General features: G+C 35.8%; 1 protein-coding gene and 1 long non-coding RNA gene across 2 annotated transcripts; both read right to left on the bottom strand.

Moving 5' to 3' along the window:
• Nucleotides 1-236: 236 nt before the first annotated feature.
• On the bottom strand, nt 237-9890 carry LOC114133348 (uncharacterized). Its single transcript, XR_003593164.1, has 3 exons — nt 9731-9890; nt 1255-1492; nt 237-421 (listed from the first exon to the last, which is right to left on the bottom strand). It is a non-coding gene; the product is annotated as an uncharacterized LOC114133348 (long non-coding RNA).
• Nucleotides 9891-12515: 2625 nt separating this feature from the next.
• treh (trehalase (brush-border membrane glycoprotein)) lies at nt 12516-25197 on the bottom strand. Its single transcript, XM_028044979.1, has 15 exons — nt 25098-25197; nt 22736-22836; nt 22497-22644; nt 21828-21915; nt 21521-21621; nt 21340-21432; nt 20292-20408; nt 20076-20198; nt 19013-19062; nt 18123-18323; nt 17035-17252; nt 15140-15251; nt 14419-14531; nt 14297-14350; nt 12516-12836 (listed from the first exon to the last, which is right to left on the bottom strand). Exons 1-15 carry the CDS (start codon nt 25178-25180, stop codon nt 12699-12701), a joined length of 1740 nt encoding a protein of 579 aa, XP_027900780.1. The 5' UTR covers nt 25181-25197; the 3' UTR covers nt 12516-12698.
• Between the last annotated feature and the right edge of the window lie 15 nt (nt 25198-25212).

Genomic DNA, 25212 nt, shown 5'->3' with positions numbered 1-25212 from the left:
TTTTAATAATCAAGTAATCTATCGATTATTCTTACGATTAATCGAGTAATCGGATTTTTTTTTTTAAATTATAAAACAAAATATTGGTAAATCTGGCATAACACTGGTGTTACTATCGGATATCAATATCAGTCCAGTTTTTCATTTTTGAGCATCCTGACCAGTTACTTTTCTGTAGTTTAGAAAACTAAGCTGTAACAATAATAGCTCACTTTCTAAGTTAACCTGAAGAAAAATTATACAAAGATCTGAAATTATATTCACTTTAATAATAAAGAGGCAGGCTCACAAATATGCTTATAAAAAATGTCTATGCTTTAGCTTTTAGTTTGTCTGTTCATCTTCAGTGAGTTTAATAGATGAACTCTCACCTTGCCCCATACCTATCAAGATTTGGGTTTGAGAATCCGGGAAATGTCGCCTAGAGTTGGGGGAGAGGAGGCGAACAAACGAACATTAGATGGGGGTGGAGAGGAGGAAATAGACGAATGTAAGTCCAGGGACCAGTAGACCAGGGGACGAAAGTAAGAACTGGGGGGAGCAATACGGGAAATTTACGGCTCCTTCGTTCGCACTTAGCTTTTGTCAACAACTCAGATTCAGAAGTCAGAGCTCTGAGCAACGCAAATAATGTCCTGGCCGGAACACGGTGCGCTAAATAATAAAACATAAATTAATGAAGCTTCGAGGCAGGTAAATTTTCCTCAAGGAATTTTAATAATCAAGGTACTTGAATCTTTGGAGGAATCGCTTCAGCCCTAAACCTAAGCATTTAACAATAAACAAAAACCTTCGGAATGTAATGTTACAAATCAGCAGGCACTCCACCGTAACCTAGCAACCCTAGCAGAGCCCAGCCCGTTACCTAGCAACGCAAGCTGAGCTCCAGCACAGAGGAACATTTCCACATTTCCTCCATTTATTCAATGTTATGAATTAAGAAAAGTTTAAAAAATGTGGATCATCAACTGTTGTTTGCTAAACTATCAAAGTAAGGCTCTTTTAAAAGCTTGTAATCAGTTAATATGTTAGATCCAGTAAATAAATAGCATGGTGTCTTTATTTAGCATTAATCCAAATTTGTTGATCCTTGAGGACTTTATAACTACATTTTGTCTCACAGTCAGATTCAAAAAAGTTATTTTTTTAAAATGCCAGATTAATCAGCGGGAGACTTCTAGGAGAATGTCAGTATTAATGCCTTTTAAAGTTTCTTTAAGTTTAAAACTCTAATTATTCCTGTTAGATGTTTACCTCTGTGGTAAAAACAAACTGCTGAATCTCGCCTGTGTTAAAAAGTCCCAGCTGAGACGGTTCAGGTAGCTGATCAGGACGCCTCCCGGCCCCCTGCATCTGGATGTTTTCCTGGCGCATCCTGCTCTGGTGACACCCTGAGGCTGAGCCATAAATCACTGGAGGGGTGACGGCACTGTGCAAAAGTCTTCAGTCGTTCCTTCTTTCTTTGCAGCCCAAAGGAAGCCAGGCTTTTAAACTGGAAAACAGTAACATGTAAAAAATGTACATTAATGTTTCTAAGAGACATGACTTCATCTGATACAATTTTATTTTGACTTGACTGTTCTTTGGTCTTTAAACATTTCTCAACATCCATGCAATTCTGAACGGAAAATGAGTGAAAAGGCCGTCAAACACAATACCTTCAGAAAACCTGGAGAACTGTTAATATTCCTGCTTATTGTAAAGTAAACAAACAAATTAAGAAGAGTTGAATTGATTCAAGGCAGTGCAATACAAAACAGCCTATTCCAGCCTATGTAGTTTAAAAACAGAAAACTCAGAATGAAGCACAACAAAAAATGGTTCTGGGGAGAAAGTGAAACTATCCATCTTCAGACTCAGAAAAAAGGAGACTTAGAGAGACAGTATGAACAGTAGCAGTCTCTGCATCAACAAAGAGTCAGTGTGAGAGCTCAGGGGTATGAAAGCTTCTACATCCAAGGAGGCAACCAATGGTGGGACAAACCCCGATCTTTTTTCATGGTGGAGAAAATAGCTTCACTACGTCTAAACAAAGTAAGACTCTCCAAAGGGATGGCATCCTCTTGTCTTCCCAGTAGCAAACAGGCAGGTTGTAAACCAATCAGAACGCTTTAAAAGATGGAAAATAAAGCTTTTATTTGACCAAAAACACAACAAATGTCAAAAAGTCAAATCCATTTTCAAACAGATAAAACTAAGGTCAATCTTCCCAGCATAAAACACGGGTTTTCTTTAAAAAGTGAATAGTTGAGCATCACAAATCTTCAACGGTGATCAAACAGAAGCAGTGTATATAATACATAGAAAAACAATGAGGCAAAAATCAACCTAAAAGGGGTTCATGACCTTTGTTTGACAGCATCCTGGCAGGAGACAGGGAGAGAGAAGTGGCCCAAGGCCAGAAGTTGGACCTGGCACAACACCATCAAGGTCAATGTTTGTGAAATTTAACTGATGAACTAACACCAGGTTTCAGCAGAATCAGCTGGTCGGCTCTTAAAGGGGCAGGACGGTGTAAAATCTACTATTACATTATGTTATAATGTTATTCACTCTTCAAAAATACAACTGACGTGTTGCTTTGATTCTTTCATGCATGTTTGAGAAATCTTTGTGTCTCCGATGGCAACCATTATGAGAGTTTCTACAACACAAACACCGATTGGTTGGTTAAAGCAGCAGAAAACTTACAAGTCATCCGAGGTGGTTGCTTTAAATGTTTGAACGAAAAAATAATAGTTAAGGGTTTCATCCTTTGTCTCAAAGCTAGTTTAAGCAGCATTATTTTTTTATTATTTTACAGAGCGTTGCTCCTGCGAGCCGTCCTCAATCAGCTCCTCCAGACTAGCAGCAGCAGCGATTAGCAAACACCTGGTGGAGCTGCACTTCAGCTAAGTTCATAATACAAACTACGTCTCTGTTTAACACTCCTAAGAATCGTTGTAATGAGAACCATTTCAGAATAGCACAAGGGCCATTGAATAAATATTTTTATTTAAATCTTGACTAATCTGGAGAAGAAAAGTCAAAAAATGTCACATTTTCAGACTCAAATTGTTTAGGTCTCAGACATTTTCTACAAAAAAAGAGAACATTTCTGAGATTAATCTAAGTATTTCTGAGTTTCTTTCTTGCAAATGTTTGACCTTTGGAGCTTCAAAATGATCACATTTTTTTCTTAAAAATTTCTTCTCTTAATCTTAAAATTTCAGATTTTTTTTCTAACAAATTATACGTTTTTAGAGCTCAGGAATTACCCTTTTTTTCTTAATTTCTGGGGTTAATCCCAGCCTTTCTGAGGTTTTTCTCACAAATTTTAAACTTTTGGAGCTCAAAGATTTTTCTTGAAAATCTGAGATAAATCTCAAAATTTCCAACGTTTTCTTGCAAATGTTTGACATTTGAAGCTCAGAAATTTCCTTGTGTTTTCTATAAAATTTCAGAGATTTAACTAAAAGTTTATCATTTTTTCCTCACAAATTTAAAATTTTTGACCGCATAATTTTAAGTATTTTTCCTAATCAATTCTGAGATAAATATAAAATTGTCAGTTTTTTCTTGCAAACGTTTCACTTTTGGAGTTCTGAAATGTTATTTTTTCTAAAAAAAAAAAAAAAAAAAAAAAAAAACAACAACAAAAAACATCTGAAATTAATATTAAGATGTTTTATTATAAAAACCTGGGCCTAAATCTTCAGTTTGTGTCTGGGAATCGTTGCAGTTTCAAGTTAAAAATCAGGGACAAAGTTACGCTATTGGCCCTTTTCCATCCATTAGATTTAAAAATGTCTTTTTAAGCAGGAGAAATCCAATTGGACCGATTCCTCAAGCCATATTGATCCTGAAACTCCTGATTTCTCTGGACGGTGCACGGTCGATACCTCTAAGCTATCAAATATCCTCCTGTATAAAACCTGTACTTAGCTAATCCTTCCAGTTTAGAGGTCAAGGAGTCAACTTCATCTCCAAACATTTCAGCTGCCGACAGAGACATTCGCTTGTGTCATATTTTGCAGGAGCAGCTCGGGAGTCGGGTATTGATTTGAGAATGCTGATTGGGAGCCATCACGCTGGATCTGGTCGTGTGATTTCCCGTCAACAGGACGAAGCTCTCTCTCTCCCTGCGGTCCTGCAGATTGCAGTGGAGGCTGGGGGCGGGGATTATCCCGGGGTTCTGCAGCGCTCGGTAAGCGCCGCGATGACTCAGTGGATAATGAGCCAGTTTGTGATGTGTGCTGCAGGGTCTCTGCCAGGTAGCAGTAATGAAGCACAGATCTCTGCAGATTCCAGCAGATTTAAATCCAGCTGTTATCGCCCTGTTCACTACTGCTTGATAGGATTTCAGTCATATCTGCGTGTAATCTGACATCTTGCTCTCAGAAGAAAAAAACCCAAGAAATGCTGATTTCTTTCAAACAGACTGCAGAGTTTAGGACCCACATTAATTTAAATTCCAAATAATCCGAATATCAGCTGAATATGATCAAGTTTGCATATATTGTAGAATATCTATGTGGGACACAGAAAATAATAAAAAGATTATGCATTTCCTAAACCTTAAGTTCACTATTAACTTCAGTTAAACTGCTGAGTGAACTAAGTCTAGAAATCTGCTAAAAGCTGTAATTAGGCCTGCCATTAATTCAATAAATCTCATAAGTTAAAACAAACTCAGGAATTTCCACATGCGTGATTTATTGTTTTTCTCTGTTTAGACCAAAAACTGGATGACAAAAGTCTTCGGTCTGGAGTTTTGGTCTCAACTAATCGCTTTTTTGAAGGATAATTGTATTTTCAGAATCTTCATAATTGATTTTATTTGTTGTTTTGTTTATTTATTTTGGATATTTAAATGTCCATTATAACTTAACGTTTATTAATCTTTGAGAATGTAATCTTGCATTATTACCATTATGTTACCTGAAAATGGTCTCAAAACAACAATATTATTGTTTTTCTCAATAACTTATGGGACAATTTACTATATGACAAGTCTAGTTGTAAACACATGAACTTATTGTGTATTTTAATGATGCGTTTGAACCTATTTTTTCCCAGGTGGATTCATTATACAAAATAAGATTTAGATTAATTTTAAAAACAAGAACCAAGAGTACAACTTACAATTTTTGGTGAATTTTTATTTAATTCACACAAGGTCACAGTTAAGCACTAAGAAATATACTAAGTAATCAGCTTTAATGACCTGTTGATTCACGTTGTCATGGTAAAATGGGGTGGACAGGCATTAGAAGTGTGTTTATGTGAGTTTTGACCAATCTTCCAAAAGAGCATTGATGAGGTCAGACACTGATGTTGGACAAGGAGGGCTGATTCACATTCTTCACTATTTCATAACGTCTCTATTAGGTAAAGATTCTGTGCAGGTTAGTCAGGGTCCATACTTAGTAACTCAGTTTCAAAGCTTTGTCCAGTAATATCTGCACCACTAAAACATTTACAAACCTAAGTTGTTCAATCCTTTCTACAGCCAATTTTTGCTTCATATCTACTTTAACAGCCCTGCGACAGACTGGCGACCTGTCCAGGGTGAACCCCGCCTCCCGCCCGGAACGTAGCTGGAGATAGGCACCAGCAACCCTCCCGACCCCGTTAGGGACAAGGGTGAACAGAAAATGGATGGATGGATGGATGGATCTACTTTAACACATTAATTTTAATTAATTACATGGATTTTAAGGTGATCAAAATTTGAATGCAGTTAATAACATTTGGGTTTTATATAAAAAGGTTCGGGCTGGAACCTTTGTAGTCGTATGTTTCTGGTACGCCAGTAAATCCGATGCACAAGCAACATTTGCAAACAGCAGTGATGGAAGTCGCTTCTCTTTTTCAAATGGTGGTTCATTTTTGTTTGAAAGAGCAATCTGATGGGATGCTGGGAAAGACTATTGTTGTGTTTAAGTTGTGCTACCAGGAGTTAGCCTACAAGCTAAGCAAAAATTGCATCTCAATGCTAAACGTGTTGCAGCAGCACAGACAGCCCCATGCTAACGTTAGCATCCACAGTTCAGATTTCTAAAGAAGTTCAATGAACGATCAAGAGTCCCTGAAACTCTGTTGGTTGAATAACCTACATAATAGATTAAAAACAATAAATAACTTTGGTGTTGAGCTTATATGTGTATTTATTGAGTAATTTAGCAGCAGAAAGGGTTTTTGAAATTGAAATGTTGCTTATTTTGTCGTTATGTTTCCAGTTATAATTTTAATCAAGACCCACCACTAATTGAACACCAACGTTGAAGAAAGTCTTGGTAACAGTGCAGGTGATTTAAATGTTCACATCTTCCCACACAGACGCTAATGTTGTTGTAAATCAGTCAGTAAGATTTGCTAAACAGAAAGGATTTCAAATCGATTCCAACTCACTAGAGTGAAGGACGGAGCTATTTCAGAGCTCATTTATATGCAGCACTGCTTGCCGTACAGTTGGTGAGGGTGAGACACTCTGACCTTTTATACCATGACAGCATGCCATGCAGTTGTTGCTGGAGCTGCTTTGCAATTCATGGCTTGCCCATTAAATGTGCTGCGTGAAATAATGTCATCAGGTTTGTGTAATTAGCAGCAATGTGAACACGAACAATAGCTGCAGTCGCACCTCATCACCGGCTAAAGCCAGACGGCTCCTTCCACACTTTGCAGCTTGGTCTCATTAGCTCGCTGTACAAGAGATTTTGTAGAAAGAAAAATTTTGAACATTTCTGCCAAGAAAATATGAAAATCTGTGATTAATCTCAAATTTTCCAGGAAAAACACAAGGAAAATTTTGAGTTTGAAAAGTTTAAAATTTGCTATAAATAAAACTAGAAAATTTCTGACATTGAAAAGTTAAAAATTTTTTCTATTGGAAATTTTCAAAATTTTTTATTTTTTTGGAAAACATGGACATTTTTAAGCTCCAAAAGTCAAAAAATTGCTATAAATTTGCTTTTAAAAAATCGGAAGTTTTCAAGAAAGAAAGCCTGGAAATTTCTGACTTTCAAAAGTCAAAATTTTCCAAAGTTGTTTTTCTTTTTCTTAAGGACAACAGTGAATTTCTGAGTTCCAAGAGTAAAAAAAAAAAATAATAGAACAAACTGAGAACGTTTTAGGTTAAACTCAGAAATTTTCTAAAAAAAAATAAATAATGAAATTCCTAGGGTTGTAATAATCAAAATATTTTCCAATTCTGGACATTTTCAGAAATGCCAAGTTTTTTTGTTTTGCTTGGTTTTTTAGAGAAAACTTGGTCATTTCTGAGTTTGAAAATTTGCTGTAAGAAAACTTCACTTTTTTTTTATTAATCTCAGAAATTTCCTAGAAAAATAAAGAGATGTTTGAGTTTGAACAGTAAAATAATTTCTGGAAAACAATAACATTTTGTGATTATTCTTAAAGGTTTTCTAGGAGAAAGAAAACATGGAAATGTATGAGTTTGGAAAGTCAAAAAAAAAAACAAGAATATTTTAAGATTAGTCACAGAAATTTTCTAAAAATAAAAAAGACTGGAAAAAAATCTGAAATTTCAGAAATTTCCGAGGGAAAAAACTTATAAACTTGGAAAAAGTCACAAATTTCCCAGTTTTGAAAATTTCTGGGTTTCAAAAGTGGAAAATTTTCAACATTTCAAACTCGACTTCCTTGTTTTTTCTAGGAATTTTCTGAACCTAATCTAAAAATGTCAGAGTTTTTGACATAACTCCTTTTCTCCTTTGTTTGTTTCTACTTTAGCTCCTGCTGCCGGGTGAGACGTCGGTGACAGCCGCCTGCTGCTTAAACACACGGTGCAACATGCATGACTGCGGCTGCACGGGTGTCACTTATGGCCAGAGGAAGTTGGTGAAATGACTTGTAAATGGAGATAGCGCATTATGGAGGGCGATCTCTGAGGTTACATGCTCCGCTGCTCCTGTTGGCCTTTTGCTGATTTAAATCGAACAGTCAATCTTTTGTGTCCACTCATGCTAAAAAGACAAAATCCTTTATTTTGTCGTCCCATCTTCAGCACCAACAAGGGTGGAGAAAATCTCCTTTTAAAGTAAATATCTCATTACTTTTTTAAAGAATCTGCATATTAGTCTGGACGTCATTTCATGCTTGACCACCGTGTCGCCACAGATGTAGGCAGAAATGACAGAGAGATGTGTTAGAAGAGCAAAAAATAATGGCTCGTTTCTGTTTCATTTGAAGTGCTGATGTTTGAAGCGTCTTCAATTTTTTCACATCTTCAACAAATGCTGCAGATGCAAAAAAAGCTTTTTACATCTGTTCATTTTCAAATGCACAACAAATAACTTTGTTTAAAAAGTTAATTATAAGAAACACATAGTTATAATAAAAATGCTCTCAAACCAAACTTCTCGTTTCTGTCTGGGAAACAACAGAAGGAAACCCAAAATGTTCAAAGAAAACACTACCAAATACTGGGAAGAAGTATTTTCTCAGTATTTCTGATTTTGAAGACATTAATAAAGAAATATGACATATACTTTCATTATTGTTGATATTCAGTAAAACACAAACAATTTAGGGGATTTTAACTCACCTAAAACACTGCAAAAACACAAAATCTTACAAAGTATTTTTGGTCTAATTTCTAGTGCAAATATTTTAATACACTTGAAATAAGACAAAACTGACTTACAAGTAACTTTTCATCAAGATATAGGAGCTAGACCAAAAATACTTGGTAGATTTAGTGTTTTTGAAGTAAACAAGAGAAGTTTTGTCTAAATCAACTACTAAAACTAAAACTACTAAAAAACTACTACTAATTGGTAGCACTGTTGCCTTGCAGCAAAGTTTTTCTACATCCAGATTAATTGTTCTCCATGCACATTACCGAGTTCTCTACAGGTACTCCAGCTTCCTCCCAAAAACGTGCTGCAGTTATGAGTTTATGCCGCCAGGTGGCAGAACTGGACTGGTAAGTGGGATTAGGAGGTAAAGGTGTCAAAATAATCCCTGAAATGTTTTCTATCATACAAAAAACAGCTTTAGAAAAATTCTAATTTATATAAAATATACTTGGGTATGCGGTTTTTGGTATGCAGTATACAGTTAATCCAATGTGGAGGGTTTTGTCTCAAAGTTTTCATGTGTCATTATACACAAGATATTCAAAACGTGACCGGCTTTTGATCTACTGCTAACTATATTAGCTAGCTAGAGCTAACGCCATTAGCAAGAGCTGGATTTGACGTCAAGCCCAGGTAACAGTAGAATTTCAACATGGCGACTTGACTCATAAACACTGTTTGCAGTACCTCTTGAAAACAATTTAAGATTTAATTTCTATTATCAAACACTACTTTTTATCTATTTTTTCAGTTTGTAGTTGCTTGATTTTATGGAAACTCTTACATGCATGTCTTCTAAAATAAACATGGCAAACTGTTCATGTGAGGAGCGGCCATTTTGAAAAGCAAAGTCCGCTTTACTAGTCCTAACTGGGAAGAGTCGGGAGTTCCTCCCAGTTTCCCCGTGGGAAATTCGACTTCAGAGGGAGGTCGAGTTTAGTTTTTTTTGCTTTTTTGCCACTCGAAAGTGGGAATTTCCCAGTTTAGAGAACAACTGGGACGCAGCATTAGGGAGAGCCAACACAGTTAGCAGGAAAGAGCTAATGCAAACTCAAAACAAATTGACATAGATATTTTTAAAGTGCATCGTTAAGTCTTTGTAAAACATCACTCTAATATATTTGAGGAAATATTCCAGTGCTTACCGTAAACAGTTTGTTAGAAACCGGATCCGCTCTTCCTCTGAACTGACGTCTCAAAGTAGCAGCTGCCGCACAAACACACCGGCTTTTTCGACCGAATCTCTTCGCTTCGTCTGTTCAGTCCTCCTGGTTTCAAATTATTCTTACATTCTAGTTCAATACACTTAAACTAGTGATGTTACGTGATGTGCCGAGGCTTCGAGGCGTGTGTCAAGTAATGGAGGGGGCGTTTCCATTCCAACATTTGCAGATGCATTATGTTTGCTTATGAGGAACTGTAATTTTCACTGTTTCTTATTTTCTGTAAAGGTGAGGTGTTTATTGTGCTCCAAGGAGTCGGGGTACAATAATAACACCTCATCCATGTAGTGTCAAAAAAGAGAAATCGTTTGAAACCAAAAACTGTGGAGAAATTGTTGTTTCTTAATAAAAATGCATGAAATCATCCAGGTTACACAAACATTAGCCTATTCACCACCCCCTCCCTAGTTCCACAAGCACTCTCACTGTCCTCTGCCTGATTAAGCCCAGGCCATTTTTCTAGAGTCACAGAAAAACATTATTACACAACATGCCATATCACATGACACTACTATTTTGGGAATAATTACACACAGAGAATGAATTCAAACAATATTTTATTATACACATATGTGTATACATAATTTATGTAGATAAATGATTTCATCCTACACCTTTTGTGAAGTTATTCTCAAGAGCCATAATAGACAAAAATTCAATGCATCACACGTGTTAAGATACAGCTGGCTGTGATTATACACCTGGCCAGTAGGTGGTTTCGTGTGCACATGAAGCCTCAAGAAATGAACCCTTTCTCGAACCAATTGGCTCAAGTGGTTCAATGCCTCATGAGGCTTCATCTCACCATCACTAACTTAAACTGAAAGGGCTAAATGTCCCTCAACGCGCAAAAATTACTGTTCTGTCTGGACGGAGCTAGCGCCGTAGTACCTAGCATAACTCATCTACCCAGAATGCATTGCAGCATAAACAACATGGAGACGTCCGTGTGACAATAGACATATTTTATTTAACTATATGAAAAAAATTACAGTATGTTGACTGTTGTTTATACATTTGATTTTTTTTCTCTAACTAATCAAATGTCTCTGCTTCTTCTTCTTCTTCTTTGTTCTTCTAGATTTCAATGGCGAATAGAAACATGGCACTTCTACTGCTTTTCAGTCACATCTTATGTGACTATGAAACGGTGTAGCGACCAAAAACAGAAAATGTTTAATCTGATTTGAAATCTGTGACAAATGAATTCTGCTTTCCATTGTATTTGAAAAACACTCAGTAATACTGACAACCTAATTTGTTGCCTTGAGCAGAAGGGAATATTTAAGAATCCAATGCTGTGAGAAATCAGCCATTTCTGAGATGAATTTGATGGAAAGTGATTTGGCCTGATGAATCAGGCCATTATTAATTTAAACAACCTAAAAAAAAGAAGAGGAGCACGACTCTGTCAGAGAGGGGACAGAATGATCCCGACTAAAGCTGCGATACAGAAGCTGTCAGACACAATTAGTTGTTTTTCTCCCCCTAAAAATCTAACTAAGCATCAACCAAAATGCTCTTACTTGATTTAAACATCAGCAGGGACACAGCTTTAAATAAAAAACCATATATGCATTGGATTAATGCATGTTTGTCATGTTTTCCAACATCTGCATGTGCACTTGAGATGTGTATTTTCAAAAAGGCCAAAGGTCGTTTCCATATGCACTTTGTGATGCACCGCTGGGAGAAAAGGTTGGAGCGAAATTAATTCCCACACACTTCTTCCAGCGCAGTTAATGAAAAAGGCTTCAGTGGTCGACCTTTAAAAACACAATATTCACATATTTTAATGCCACAGTTATCCAGCGTTTCATTCTTGTATGCTGGTACTGATGGAACAGAATGTGAACGACTTAAAGTATTTTTTTATATTTCATTTATATTTTAAATCACAAAAATGACAATAATACAAAAGAGAATCAGAAGAAAAAAATCAGACTTTTTTTTCTCAGAATAAGAATCCTTTAAATTGTTCATGCAGACAAATCTAGTCTTAAAACTAAAATCTACAAAATAAATTTGTGACAAGCTTCTAGATAAAGAGTCTGTTTACCAATCTCATAACAAGAAGTAGACAGTTATGGGATTATAACTTGTTAGCATATTAACCAGATTTTAACAGCATAACTGACATGCACCTAAGAATATATTGGTTTTGACATAGATGGACACAGAATCAGAAATTTGAGAAAAAAGTCAAAATAAAGTCAGACTTTTGAAGATAAAACTGAGAATTCTAAGAAAATGTGAGATTTCTGAGGAAAAAAGTAAAATTCTGAGATTAAAATTAGAATTTTGAGAAAAAAGTTAAATTTTTAGATTAAAATCAGAATTCTGAGATTAAAGTCATAATTCCGAGATTAATATCAGTTCTAAAATAAGAATCAGAATTCTGAGAAAAAAATCAGAATTCTGAGATTAAAGTCAAAATGATGTGATAAAACTCTGAACTTTTAGATTAGAGTCAGAATATTGGGAGGCTAAAATCAGAATTCTGAGAAAATGTCAATTCTGAGGGGAAAAAATCTAAATTTAATTTATTTTCTTCAGTGGCCTTTATCCTCTTCCACACAATAAGTACAAGAACTGAATCAGTTGGATAAACATTTTTAATCTCAGTTTTATCTCTGAGAAAAAAAAACAATGCTGAGCTTCAGTGGCACAAAAGTATTAAATCTTCTCAGGAACCCAAACATTATTCACCTCAGAGGAATGAAACCAATTAACAGTAATTATATTAGGTTGCTGCAGCTACTTCTGCGGTAAAAACATCCTCATTAGTCTCTTTAGTCCGTGGACGAGGCGTGGAGGAGGAAGTGTGAGTCGAAACATGAATGCTAAAATAAAATCCAAGCCTCAGCCGGGTTCTTCTGACACCTCCGATTCAGCGGAGCATGAGAGCGACGGAGGCGACCAGAGGCAGCAGGAGGTCAGAGCGCACATGGCCGCCTCCCGAGGTGAGAGTCGCCCCATACTGATCCAGGAGCTGCAGGGCCACGCCGTTGGTCCAACCAAAGCCCAGCTGCAGCAGGAGGAGAGGAGAGACGCAGCAGCAGCAGCAGCAGCGTTAGTGTTGCTGCTATTTTTATAAAGAGCATCAGACAGACAGCCAGAGACGTGCTGCTCAGTCACGAACGCCTCAAACGCGACTTGTTTTCATTAACTAGCTACAGGGAAAGGAAGATGGCGTCACGTTTAGTTATTATTGAATATTTCAAAATATTATAAAGACCTGAATCGGCACAGATGTTTCCAGCGGCTTTTTGAAAAAGAAAGAACAAAAAAACCCAATAGCATTAGCCAATAAAAAATTCAAAATGGCCACTATGGTTGTCATGGAGAATATATTTTTGTACTAAATTTGAATACCTTTGGTGTCTAATTATACGTTACTGAAAAAAGCCCATAGAAATCATACTTACTGATTAATTTAGATTTTTCAAGATGGCTATTATTGTTGACATGCAAAATGTATTTTAGCACAAAATTATCCAATATTTATCACAAATTAATACTTCTGCAATATATTTACTGATCATTTTTTATATTTTTCAAGATGGTTGTTATGGAAAATGTATTTTTTGCACTAAATTTGCCAATATTTATCACAAATTAATACTTCTGGTGTCAAATAATTCATAATTGGGCCCATAGCCTTGACTTGTACTGATCATTTTTAATTTTTTTAAAATGGCCACCATCGTTGTCATGGAAAATGTACCAACAGAACCCAATTGTGCTATAAATAATAAAAAGTGCCCGGAAAATAAATAATACCGCTGCTTTAAATAAAATAATTAACTGAAATCCAACCTGAGGCTCACAAACAACTCTTCAAAGTAAGACCTTCTCTACAGTGTTTCTTAGTTCATTGACGTTTCCAGTCATTTGTTTCTGCATTTCAGCCAGGCAGCCATTTTGTTCTGGACTTAATTTTCCTTATTAATGACCCAGTTTGAATCTTCAGCTGTCAGACGATTACACTAATTCTGTTTGTCTTTTGAAAACTTTGAAACACAGAAACGTTCATGATCAGTTTATAACCCCTTTATGCTACAAAACAAGTCCAAACCATCACACCTCCACCATCGTGCTTCACAGTTGGTATGTGGTACTAAGCATTGGAGCCAGGAGGTATATGATGATAATAATACTAAAAACATTTTTGGACACTCAAAGACAAGATTGTCCCAAAAGCTGCAATTCTTCCCCACCACATTTTTTCCTTCCACTCAACTTTCTGTTAAAATGTTTTGATTTTACATCCAGCTTCTTCAGCAATGACGTTTTATGGCTTCCCTCCCTTTCGGAGTGTTTTCTAAACATCTGTCCCGTCAGCCATCTTACCTATTTTTGTGTTTTTATTTTTTTCCTTCCCTTTCACCTCTACGCACTGCTTTGTGTTGGATCAATTCATAAAACCCAAGTAAAATACACGGAATTGGCGTAAAATACCAACTGGAAACATAAAGAGGGAGTCACCTGAACGTCGTATTCTCCACCTCCGCCTGGTTTTCCGTCTCCGTTCACGTCGTACTGTTGGGGCGGAGACGAATATTACACGATGCGCGATCTGAGCTCTGAAGCAGCACAAACACACTCACCTTTTCAAACATGGCTTTGTATATCTCATAGGCCCGCCAGTTCGTGTTGATCCAGCGCTGCGCCAGATCAAACGCCAGCTTCTTTCCCTCCTCTGAAGGCAGTTTGGACAAACCTGGAAAAGCAAAATCTCTCCTTTTTTAACATAAAACACTCAAATATTTTACCCTAATTCATTCTTTTTACAACAATGTAGCACAGAAAAACCTCAGAATACAAGACAGCAGGCGAGATTTTGCTTTTTATGGACCAGTAGTGCATTTTTTTATTTTTCTGATCCAATCTGTTACCTGATTTCAATGCAGGTGAGCATGTATTTCACTTCATGCACACCAAACTGAAAGGAAAAAATCCCCCGAAGCAAGAAGAAAATAGAGAGAGCTGCTACACAGGCTCCATCAGAGCATCACTGAGGAAGATGCCAGATAAAAAAAATATGACAGGAAACAATCCCTCCAGCTGTGTGTCTGATGTGAATGTAATAAACACATTTAAATGGAAACCAAGTGTGATGAATTGAGATCTCAAAGTGGGAGGTTTGGTCGTATTTCTACTAAAAATAGCAACAAATGAGCTTAAATATTTATTTTTCCTGATTTTATTTAGTACAAATCCAAAAGAAAATGAGTCATATAATCTGAATTTGCTTCATGAAGTCCTCCCATGGTTTCAGGAAGTTGTTGTTTTTATTTAATTTTCTGTTGTTTTTTTTGTGCTTCCCACCTTCGATGAGCATGTGCTGCAGAGGCGGCCAGGCGTTGGGATAGTCCCACTGCTGCCCAGAGTCCCTCAGTGACGTCGGCACGCCGTTGGGGAAGTCCAGAGCGCCGCTCGCCTGTGCAGACGCCAAAGGAAGAAAACGAGAAGTGAAAAAGCCTTGCGGTGTGACAGCGCCATCTGCTGGCGCAGCCGGGAATCGCTCAGAAAGAAACCGTTGCATCTTTCAAGCTGCAAAAAAATCTACAAACTTTTGATTTTAGTGTGAAACAGTTGAGAACCAAACAGATGTTAAGAGTCAATGTGACCTTTAACCTCCATGAAGATAAAACCTGAACTCCTCTAATGAGCCTTTTTCTTCTTATAAACTTAATGATCAGCTTCTCATTTTCATATCATATCAAGATTATGAGTGTCATGAATGTACTGACAGATAAAATATCAATAGTTTTGTAAACACTTCTTAACATTTAATAACGCTGAACATCTCTTCACTCTAGTCCAGGATTTCACAATTTTGATTGTTTTGCAATAAAAATTACTGATTTGTGGAGAAAGTTTGCAATATTTGCACTTAAGTAAGACAGCAAATAGCTAATAAGAGACCATAAAAAATAATTTTCCTGGGATCATACCTTTGGTGATATTTGCTGGAAAGATGTTTGGTTCATAACTAAAACGTTTTGAGATTCTGCATAGATGTAATTCTGTTAATTGTTTCCATTTTGCCACAGCTCTGTGGAAAGCATCACTCATCTTTTCTGGGACTACTCCTTTATTAAATTAAAACTATATTATGTGGTTTCTCCTGTTTGAACACTCCATAAGAGCAAAATTTGATATACACAGCTGTAAATTTATCAAGCTAAAACCTAAGCTTAATGCATTGTTTTGCCTATTTCTTTTTATATTTGTATTTTCTAAAGTATTGTACCAATATAACAGCTTTAAAATCTCAATTTGTACTGAATTTCTAACAAAATCTGCCAAAAAAATATTATTTGTCCTTTTTGTGGTTGTAATTTTTGCTCTACATATTTTTATTCCGTTCTTCTAATTTGTTGCACGTATTTTGTCTAAATTAAATAAAAAATAATAAAAAAAGACCGAGGCAGCAGTGAAGTAGAAGTGAGAGATACTGCCCCCTACAGGTGGAAGTTAGCGGTCAGTTAAACCCAGTGTTTACGACTGAGGAAGATTTGTAATAAACACACACAATTTTTTATTTTGTTTTGCTTTCTTTCACAGTTACAAAGAAATTATGTTTCTGATTAAAGAATTAGCGCAAAAAAACTGCAAGAATATGTTTATTTCGCGTGAATTTTGGCGATCGAAAGTAAAAGTTGCCGCCAAAAAAATTTGCTCAAATGACGAAGAGTAAAAAAAGTATTTCGTAAAAATTTACTCAAGAATGGATCAAATTATCAGTCATTTGATATTTAAAAATTACATCATCAGATGGACCAAAATATAAAGTTAAGTGGAAATTTTGCCATTTAATGGACCAAAAAGAAAATTATTTATAAAAGTAACAAAAAATAATAAAATCAGGCAAAAAAACAAATTTCTAAATCCGTTTCTTTTAATAAAAAACTTTTAAATGAAGCTTTGACAAAAACTGCAGGTGTGTGTCTGTTAAATTTTTGTTTAAATCATGTTTGTTTTTCATTCAGTGGGTAGAAAATCCAGACATTTTATTGAAGTAAAAGTTCAAATACTTCATAATAAAAGTACAGCGTAGTAAAAATACTCATAAAAGTAGATTTTTTTTCAAAAGGTTACAGGTAACTATTTAGATCCCAACTCTGAATATGATAAATGTTTTGCTTCATTTTTATCCAGCCAGCAAAACAAATAAAAGTTTTGAATGTTTGACTCTGATGCAGAGCGAAGCTTCCCACCTTTAGGTACTGCAGAGCCTTCTCCCCCATGTCCGGATGGGAGTAGCACTGGGCCCAGACCGGCGCCAGGTTGGACGGGTAGAAGTCAAAATGTTTGGAGTTGGTCAGCAGGTTGTAGTCGAACCACGCGCCCCTCTCTGCGTCCCACAGCAGCGCCTCCATCGCCTGCGTCCTGCGCGCCGCCGCTCGCTCGTACAGAGCAGCCGACTCGTTGTTACCTGTCGGAGAACGGCATCGTCACGCACAAGCAAAATGACAATGATAAATACAAGTAGCAAAAAATAACAAAAGACAGGCAAAAGAAAATATTTCCAATTCCGTTTCTTTCAATAAAAATATTAAGAAAATTTAATAAAAAACTGCAGGTGTGTGTCTGTGTCTGGTGAATTTCTAGTTAAAACATGTTTGTGGGTAGAGAATCCAAAAATGTTACCCAAAATTTGCTAGAAAAATAAACTCCCACGTTTTTATATTTCTGAGTTTGGAAAATTTACTGGGAAAAAAAAAATACAGAAATTTCCAGCATAGAAATACGGATATTTCTGAGTTCGAAAAGTCAAATAATTGGTAGACAAAACTCAAATAATTTTAGAATAATCTCCGAAATTTTGCAAGAAATTAAGAAACTTTTAAGTTTTATATTTGGAAAATTAGATGGAGGAAACTCATAAATTTTCAGAGTAAGCAAAAAAATATATATATATATATAGAGAGAGAGAGAGAGAAAAAAATAAGAATATTTCTGAGTTTGAAAAGTAAAATTAAAAAGTAGAATAAAAAGTAAAAATATTTTAAGAATAATCTCAGAACTTTTCTAGAAAAATCAATAAAATGTCTTGGTTTGAAAAATGGGATATTTGCTTGAAAATAACTCAGAATTTTTTTTAATTGATCTCAGAATTTATTTTTAGAAAAAAGTAAGAAAATTTCTAAGTTTCAAAAGCCGTAAATTTGGTTAGTAAGAAAACTAGAAATTAAAAATTTAAAGTTACTCAAGTAAATGTAACTGAGTAAATGTAACTGTTAGTCTTTATGCAACACCAGCTGGGAGCTGAAAGCTAAGTGGAGGTCAGAGGTCAGCATCTGACCCAGCAGTCGGTGGAAAGAGGCCAGGAGTCTCTCGTTGCGGCAGAGCAGGGCGTTGAGGTCGGCGGGGAGGATCTGGCTGGTCCGCATGTCTCTGAGCGTCCCATCGTTCTGGCCGCTGGCGTTTATGAACCAGCGGGACGTGAAGTCCCAGCCGGACTCGGCGCCGGCCTTCAGATCCATGAACAGCAGCCGTCTGGCCTCTGCAGAGAGAGAGAGGCGGGAAACATTCAAACGTCCAGGGCCGTTTGCTACGCATGCATCGCTTCGCTGCTACAGGGAAACTACAACCAGGCCATTTTAGAGAGAAAGACAAAACATGAAGAGGAAATTTCCAACAAAACGTCAGAAAGTTTCAGATTAATCCCAGAATTTCTTTGAAAAAATAAGGGAACAGAATAGGTGATTTCTGAACTCCAAACTTGCTAAAAGCAAAACTCGGACAATTTCTAGTGAAATTCTAGTGAAATTCTTTGGGAATTAGTTTTTTGACTTTTCAAACGTTTGTATTTTCCAAAGGTTTTTTCTAGAAAATTCCTGAGATTAATATCAAAATTTCTGAGTTTTTTCAAACAAATGTTTGAGTTTTCAGACTCAGAAATGTTCTAGAAAACTTCTGAGGCTGAAGTTGTTTTTTAAAGTCAATTTTAGACTTTTGGAGTTCAGAAAATTTCTTGTTTTCTTTTCTAGAAAATGTATGAAATTAATCAAAACATTTCTGAGTTTTTTGGGGGGACAAATGTCCTCCCTTTTTTCTATTTACTCTATTTACAGTTTTAATAAACTGTTTGAGTGGAGGAATGAAAGGTTTACCTCTGTTCTACAATTTAAGTATAAAAAGCAAAAATGTCTCTTTTGAGGAAGAGCTATAATAATTTTAATAATTTATTACCATCGGAGAGTCCTTCGGCTAATTCCAGATCATCTGTGTACGATTCAGGCCTGGAAGCAAAAACAAATTAATGTGAGTAAAGATGCAGATAATATTGTTTTTTTACACAAACGTTACTGCTTAAGACTTGGAAAATCAGAGTTTTTCTGTCCTCTGGTTTAACTTTTCTAACTCAATCTGTGGGAAGTTTCTGTGTTTTTGTGTAGCAAATTTTCCACATTTCAAACTCAGAAATTTCCACATTTTTCAGGAACATTTCTGAGATTAATCTAAAAAGAAATTTCCTTGTTCCTCAGAAACTAACATCCTGAGCTGCAAAAAAACAATTTACACTTTTTAAATGTAACTCATAAATTTTCTATACTTTCTCTTCAGTAAATTATCTAAGTATTTTCTCACAAACTCAGATATATATATATATTTAGAAAATTTAAGATTAACTCAATATTTCTGTTTTTTTTAGTAAAATTTAAACTGTTCAAACTCAGAAATGTCCTTATTTTTACAAAAAAAATTATGTGATTAATCTCAAACTTTGAGTTTTTTTAAGCATATTAAAATTTAGTGACTTTTCAAATTTTGAAATTTCCTTATTTTTTCAAGAAAATTTAAGCTATTAATCTCAAAGTTTTTTTCTAGGAAATTTTCCACTCTTCAAACTCAAACATTTCCTCCTTTTTTCTAGAAAATGTCTGAGATTAATACGATTTCTATTTTTTCAACCAATTGTCTGACTTCTCAAACATAGAAATGTTTTCTTTTTCTTTAATATTTCTGATATTAATCTCAAAATCAAAAAAAATTCAAGCAAATGTTCCACTTTTCAAAATTCCCTTTATTCTTTCTGAAATTTTCTGAGATTGATCTAAAAATTTCTGAGTTTGTGGCAGACATTTACTCCTCTTTCTGGTGCGAATAAATCACTGTAAGCTGTTTTGATTTGATTAATAAAATCATATTTAAGCAGACAAATGCTATTTTATAGTTTCTATTTATGTACCTAGAGTCTAGAAAGCCACATAAAAAAACTTTGGCAGAAGTTTTAAATTAGTTCCTGCGTTACCTGGGCAGGTCCGCCTCCACGTTGAACCGGTTCAGAACGTGTTCTGACCCGGCTACCGTCACAGTTACTGAACGGTTCTGCATCCAGAACCGGTACTCCGTCTCCAGAGCCGGTAGAGCTCCGCTAAACATGAACGGGAGGCGACGTGTAAGTGCAGAGCAGCCTGAGATGTGACGGCGCCATTTTGTTTTTATGGTTTAATAATAGAAAAATCACCGGAGGAATTGCTGGTTGCCGGTTGCTCCGTAGTAGCTCTCCACCATCAGCGGCAGGAAGGGAGGCTGGCTGCGCCGCTCGTAGTAAACCCGCCCGCCGTTGGGAACGAACCCGTATCTGAGGGAGAATCACAAGAAATTTATTATTTTATTAAATCTTAAAAATGTGTCTGGATCAGGGGTCCACTTAACCGAATATCTTCCGTCTTTGACATGTTTATTTATCTATCAAAAATGCTACGACAGAGTATTAGGGCTATTCTAAGAAAAATAAATACAATTACGAGAATAAAGTCGAAATAATGCTAGAAAAAGTCGTATGAAAATAAAGTTGTGTGAAATCTGTCAAAAATGACGAATGGGCGTCAGATTTTTCCGTCGCCTTTTATAAAATATCAGCACAAGAAAGTAGAACAAAAACTGAAAAAATAATATTGAAATATACAAAAGTAAATGCAAAACAATACAAGAATAAATTCGTGATATTACGAGAATAAAGCCAAAATAATACTAAGAAAGTGACAATATGAGAGTATGGTCATAATATTTTGAATATTTATTATTATTTATTTTCTTTGTGAGAGAGGAGAGTCCTGATTGGCTGTTGTAATTACTCCATTGTATTTTAATAAAAGATGAGGAAAAAATCTGACAGTCATCCTTCATTTTGAGAGATTACACACAGTTTCAACTTTACACACAGAGATAATTAAATCAATTAATATGTCTGCCAACTTCTAATCACATCAATTAGTGAAATTTTACTCGATTTCAGCGTGATGATGACGAGATGTGGGTTATCTGTTCAGCTCGTTGAATAAAAAGTAAACAAAATAAAAAATAAAAGTGGAATTAAGTTTCATTATTGAGTTGAAAACTGATGGGTAAAAATAGATTATGGCGGGATTTTAGTCAAAATGTTAGTCAAAATGGCGGAAAACGGAAAAAAAACAAACAAACAAAAAACAAGCTAGCGCGACCTAAACTCAGGCGAACCCCGTTGCCATGGAAACCACACTTCCGCACGAACTTCCGGCGTTTTTTAATACCTTTCGACCAAGAAGAGGAAGTTCTGAATCATTCCGTGCGCCGTTTCCGTCATCTCCGACAGAATGAGCCCCTTGATGACCCAATAGGAGTCCCTGTTGAATGTGAGGAGAGCGTCCTGATTGGCTGATGGGGTCAGAACGGTGAAATTGACGGCAGTGATTGGTCAAACTGCTGGCTCACCAGTAGTAGAACTCCCTGAAGCGGCCGCCCGGAACCACGACCGGATTTGGGGTGAAAATCTGAGAGTAGAGCTCCGGGTGATCTTTGACACTGGTTTGCATCTGGAGGAGAGATTTGTTGTCTTGAATAATCCCTCATTTCTTTCAATTAAATACATTTAGATTGTGGCTGTTGCGGGATGACATGTGGAAGAGTTAAAGCGGTTTGAATACTTTTGCAGGTTGCTGAAAACATGCTAACCTTGCTAACGGCGTTTACTAAGAGTGAAACTGTAACTCATCTGGGTGAAGAAGCTGGAAATCGTCACCTTTCTGCCCAGAGATTTCCACAGGCCGTGAATCTGCTCCGCCCACAGCCGCAGCTTCTCGTCTGCGATTCCACTCAGGAACCGCGGCCTGCCACAGAAAGACACGTCTCCTGTTAGCCAGACACCGCTACAAAATACACAGATCTGTACGGAAGACAATTAGAGCCACTGAAAAAAAAAAGAATACAGATTTTTTTCTCAAAATTATATATTTTTCCTCAGAATTTTATTATTTTCCCCTCAAAATTCTGACCTTTTTTCCCGTAGCACTCAATTTTTGTTTTGCAGAATTCAAAATTGATTTTAAATCTCAAAATTCTGTTTTTTCCTCAGAATTCTGCTTTTAGTCCAAGAATTCCTTTTTTTTCTCAAAATTCACAGAATTCTGGCATTTTTGTCTCAGAATCAGAATTGTTTGAATTGTTTATGCTCTATCAGTCAAATCTAGCAGGTAAATTTGTATACAAATGAAAAAAAACACAACTATGATTATTTTCATATACGAACAACAAAATTGGCAGGAACCTAGGAATGTTTGGCTATTTATTCGAATTTTGACATAGTTGACACAGAATCCGAATTCTGAGATTAAAGTATTTTTACTGAAACGTTTTTATTTTTTGGCCCTAATTCTGTTCCGTAGACCTGAGTGGAACAGCTTGAACTCACTTTTCCTGCCAGTCGGTCAGCGTCCACGTCTCAAACTCCGTCCCCGGTTTGTCAAAGTTTGCCTCCAGGAACTCCTGGAGCTCCTTGGTTGGGATGCTGGAGTTTGGCCACTCGTTTAACAGCGTTTGAAAAGCCGCCAAAACTTCACCTGTGGAAAATTTTAAAAATAATAATAATAAAGAGAAAAGCAGAAGCCATGGATGTCTAATCAAAACATTTTTATAGAGGCACAGACTCACCAGGAGGCGACTTCAGCTTCATGTCTACAAAGTGTTTGTCATCGTTGAACAGCTTTGCTTCCTGCATGTGATGCAGGATGGGGCCTGAGCAGTAGATTTCACTGAAACAAGGAGATGAAACCATTAAGAAACTCCAACTGGAACATCATAAACCCCAGTGGGATAATACATAAGCAAACTGGGATAAAGGTTGATGTAATAAATTTAAATAAAATTACTAAAACTTTCTATTTCAAGCACATTTTCTCAAACAATATTTTGTCAAGTTAGAAACAAGAAAATGTTACGTATTTCATTGGAATATTATGTGATTTATTGGGAAATTGACCATACACTAAAATATATATATATTTTATGAAGTACAAATATTATGTTTTATTTAACTTTGGCTCACAACAAAATGCCTAAGATTCAGTTTCTTAGAAAATGTAAATGTCATATAAAACCAGAGACAAATTATTTTTTGTAGAAAAATAAACACGTTTGTGTAATTTTTTCATTTAGAATAACTGGATTAAATTTCTACAAAAAAAGACACAAAAAGTACCTTATATATCATTTTAGTTTTTCTTGTCTTTGTTGGAAACTATGCTCTTTATATACAAAATTACATCAACATCTCATAGAAGAAAATGTATCCATCTTATTTTTGCTAACATTTTCAAGTTTTGTTTTAAAGTATAAAAATAATCTAGAAATAAAATTGTGTTTTGTTTTTGGCTCTAATTTGATTTTATTTTGTGGACTGAGGGAAATAAATGATTAAGGTTTCAGACACCTGATGTAGGGGAAGAATAAGCCACAAAATACAAGCGCTAAAGAAACAGAATATCCGAGCCTTTTAATGGAAAATTTAGTGGAAGGAAAAAGTGTAATGGAAAAGAGTGATTCAAGAAAATCAAGCTGCTGCTGGAATCAAGACGGATTTGCAAGGATAATATATTTTATGTTGTAAATGCAGGAGTAAAATGCAAATTCATTTAGTTTACTTTGACTTATCTGTAAAAAATATGATGAACCTAATCTATTTGAACATGACATTTTCTAATTATGTAACCCAACTTTTGAACCAACTCATGTAGGATTAACAGCAGGCTTTAAATACGACAATGACACAGCATTGTTACCACTTTTATTTATGGGTATTGTGCTGTTTTTTTTTATGAAGCTCCAGATAAGAAGTTTGAATTTCAAGATGGTGAAATTCCTTTACCAGGAAAGGTTGACCAGCTCTCCTGGTAAACCTTTTCCAACAGAGCCTGAAGCTCGGGTGACAAGTCATCGCTGTAGCTCATGCTTCCTGCCGCGCTGTCCGTCTCCATAAACACTTTTTGCAGCAGTTCTAAATATTTTAAGGTTTATGTTTTGTAAGCAAACACTTTTAATTTTCTCTGTTTACAGCTACAAGTACTCCTTGGAACACGGACTTTAGACGCACTTCTACACGTTCTGTGAGGAGCGGCCATATTGAAACATGAAGTGAGCCTGAAATCATAACTGGTGTTGCTCCCAGTTTCCCAGTGGGAAATCTGGCTTCCAAGGGCTTTCCAGTAAATTGTTTTTTACTTGAAAGTCAGAATTTTCAACATATATGTATTCTTATCTAGTAGTTTTGCGCTGCCCATTGGGAGACGGTGCCCTGTGCAACTGCCATATGAACATGCACATATGAAAAATTACCAATAGGAGTCCAAATTTCTGAACAACTCTTTGCTGCAGTAATTTATGTAAAAGGAGCCCAGACCAGGAAATGAGTGCAGGCTGGCCTTCCTGTATTTAAAGTCGGTTTTTTTTGTTAGTAATTCTGACATTTTAAAGTTTGCAAGTGACTGAAATGGTTTTAGTTGTCCAAAGTTAATCAAAATTACTAAAAAAAAAAAATCTGAACATTTTTAACCCCACAGTCATTGACTTTATTCCATTTATTAAGATGCGTATATTCCTTAGGCTCCATCTTTGTTAGATTTAAGCATTTTTACCTAAAAGTACAGGTTTTCCTACATTTCCACATTGAAACGACGCCCCTGCTCGTAAAATTGATTTTTTCCCAAAGTTATCAGAATGGACTTTGATGTGAAATAAAGATCTGCAAGTCATTAACAGATAGTTATTTTAAACCTTCTATTGCAGTGCCATTAAGATCAAAGGTTTTCAAAATCACTAATAAAATTTTAAGTAAATAAAAACAGAATTAAAAGCAATTTCCTCTTTGTTTTAAACAGAGCATGAACTTTAACCTTCAACACAGCCAACAGAACCAAATATAGTTTAACAAATGCTTCATTCTTTTTTCTGTAAGTTTAAATATTACTTTTAAACAAAAAGCAGAAGTTAAACTGGATTTTTGTAGTAATTATCTCACCTGTCGCATGGAGGAGGCAATGAACATTTCACACAAATAAACAGAGTTATGAATGAAAAGCAGAAGACAACACGATTCTCCATTTTGAGCGATGAGTCGAAGTGGCATATCGGCT

The sequence above is a fragment of the Xiphophorus couchianus genome, chromosome 18, assembly GCF_001444195.1.
Source record: "Xiphophorus couchianus chromosome 18, X_couchianus-1.0, whole genome shotgun sequence".
NCBI lineage: Eukaryota > Metazoa > Chordata > Actinopteri > Cyprinodontiformes > Poeciliidae > Xiphophorus > Xiphophorus couchianus.
The sequence above is the reverse complement of the archived record's forward strand: the minus strand, read 5'-3'. Positions and strand labels throughout refer to the sequence as shown.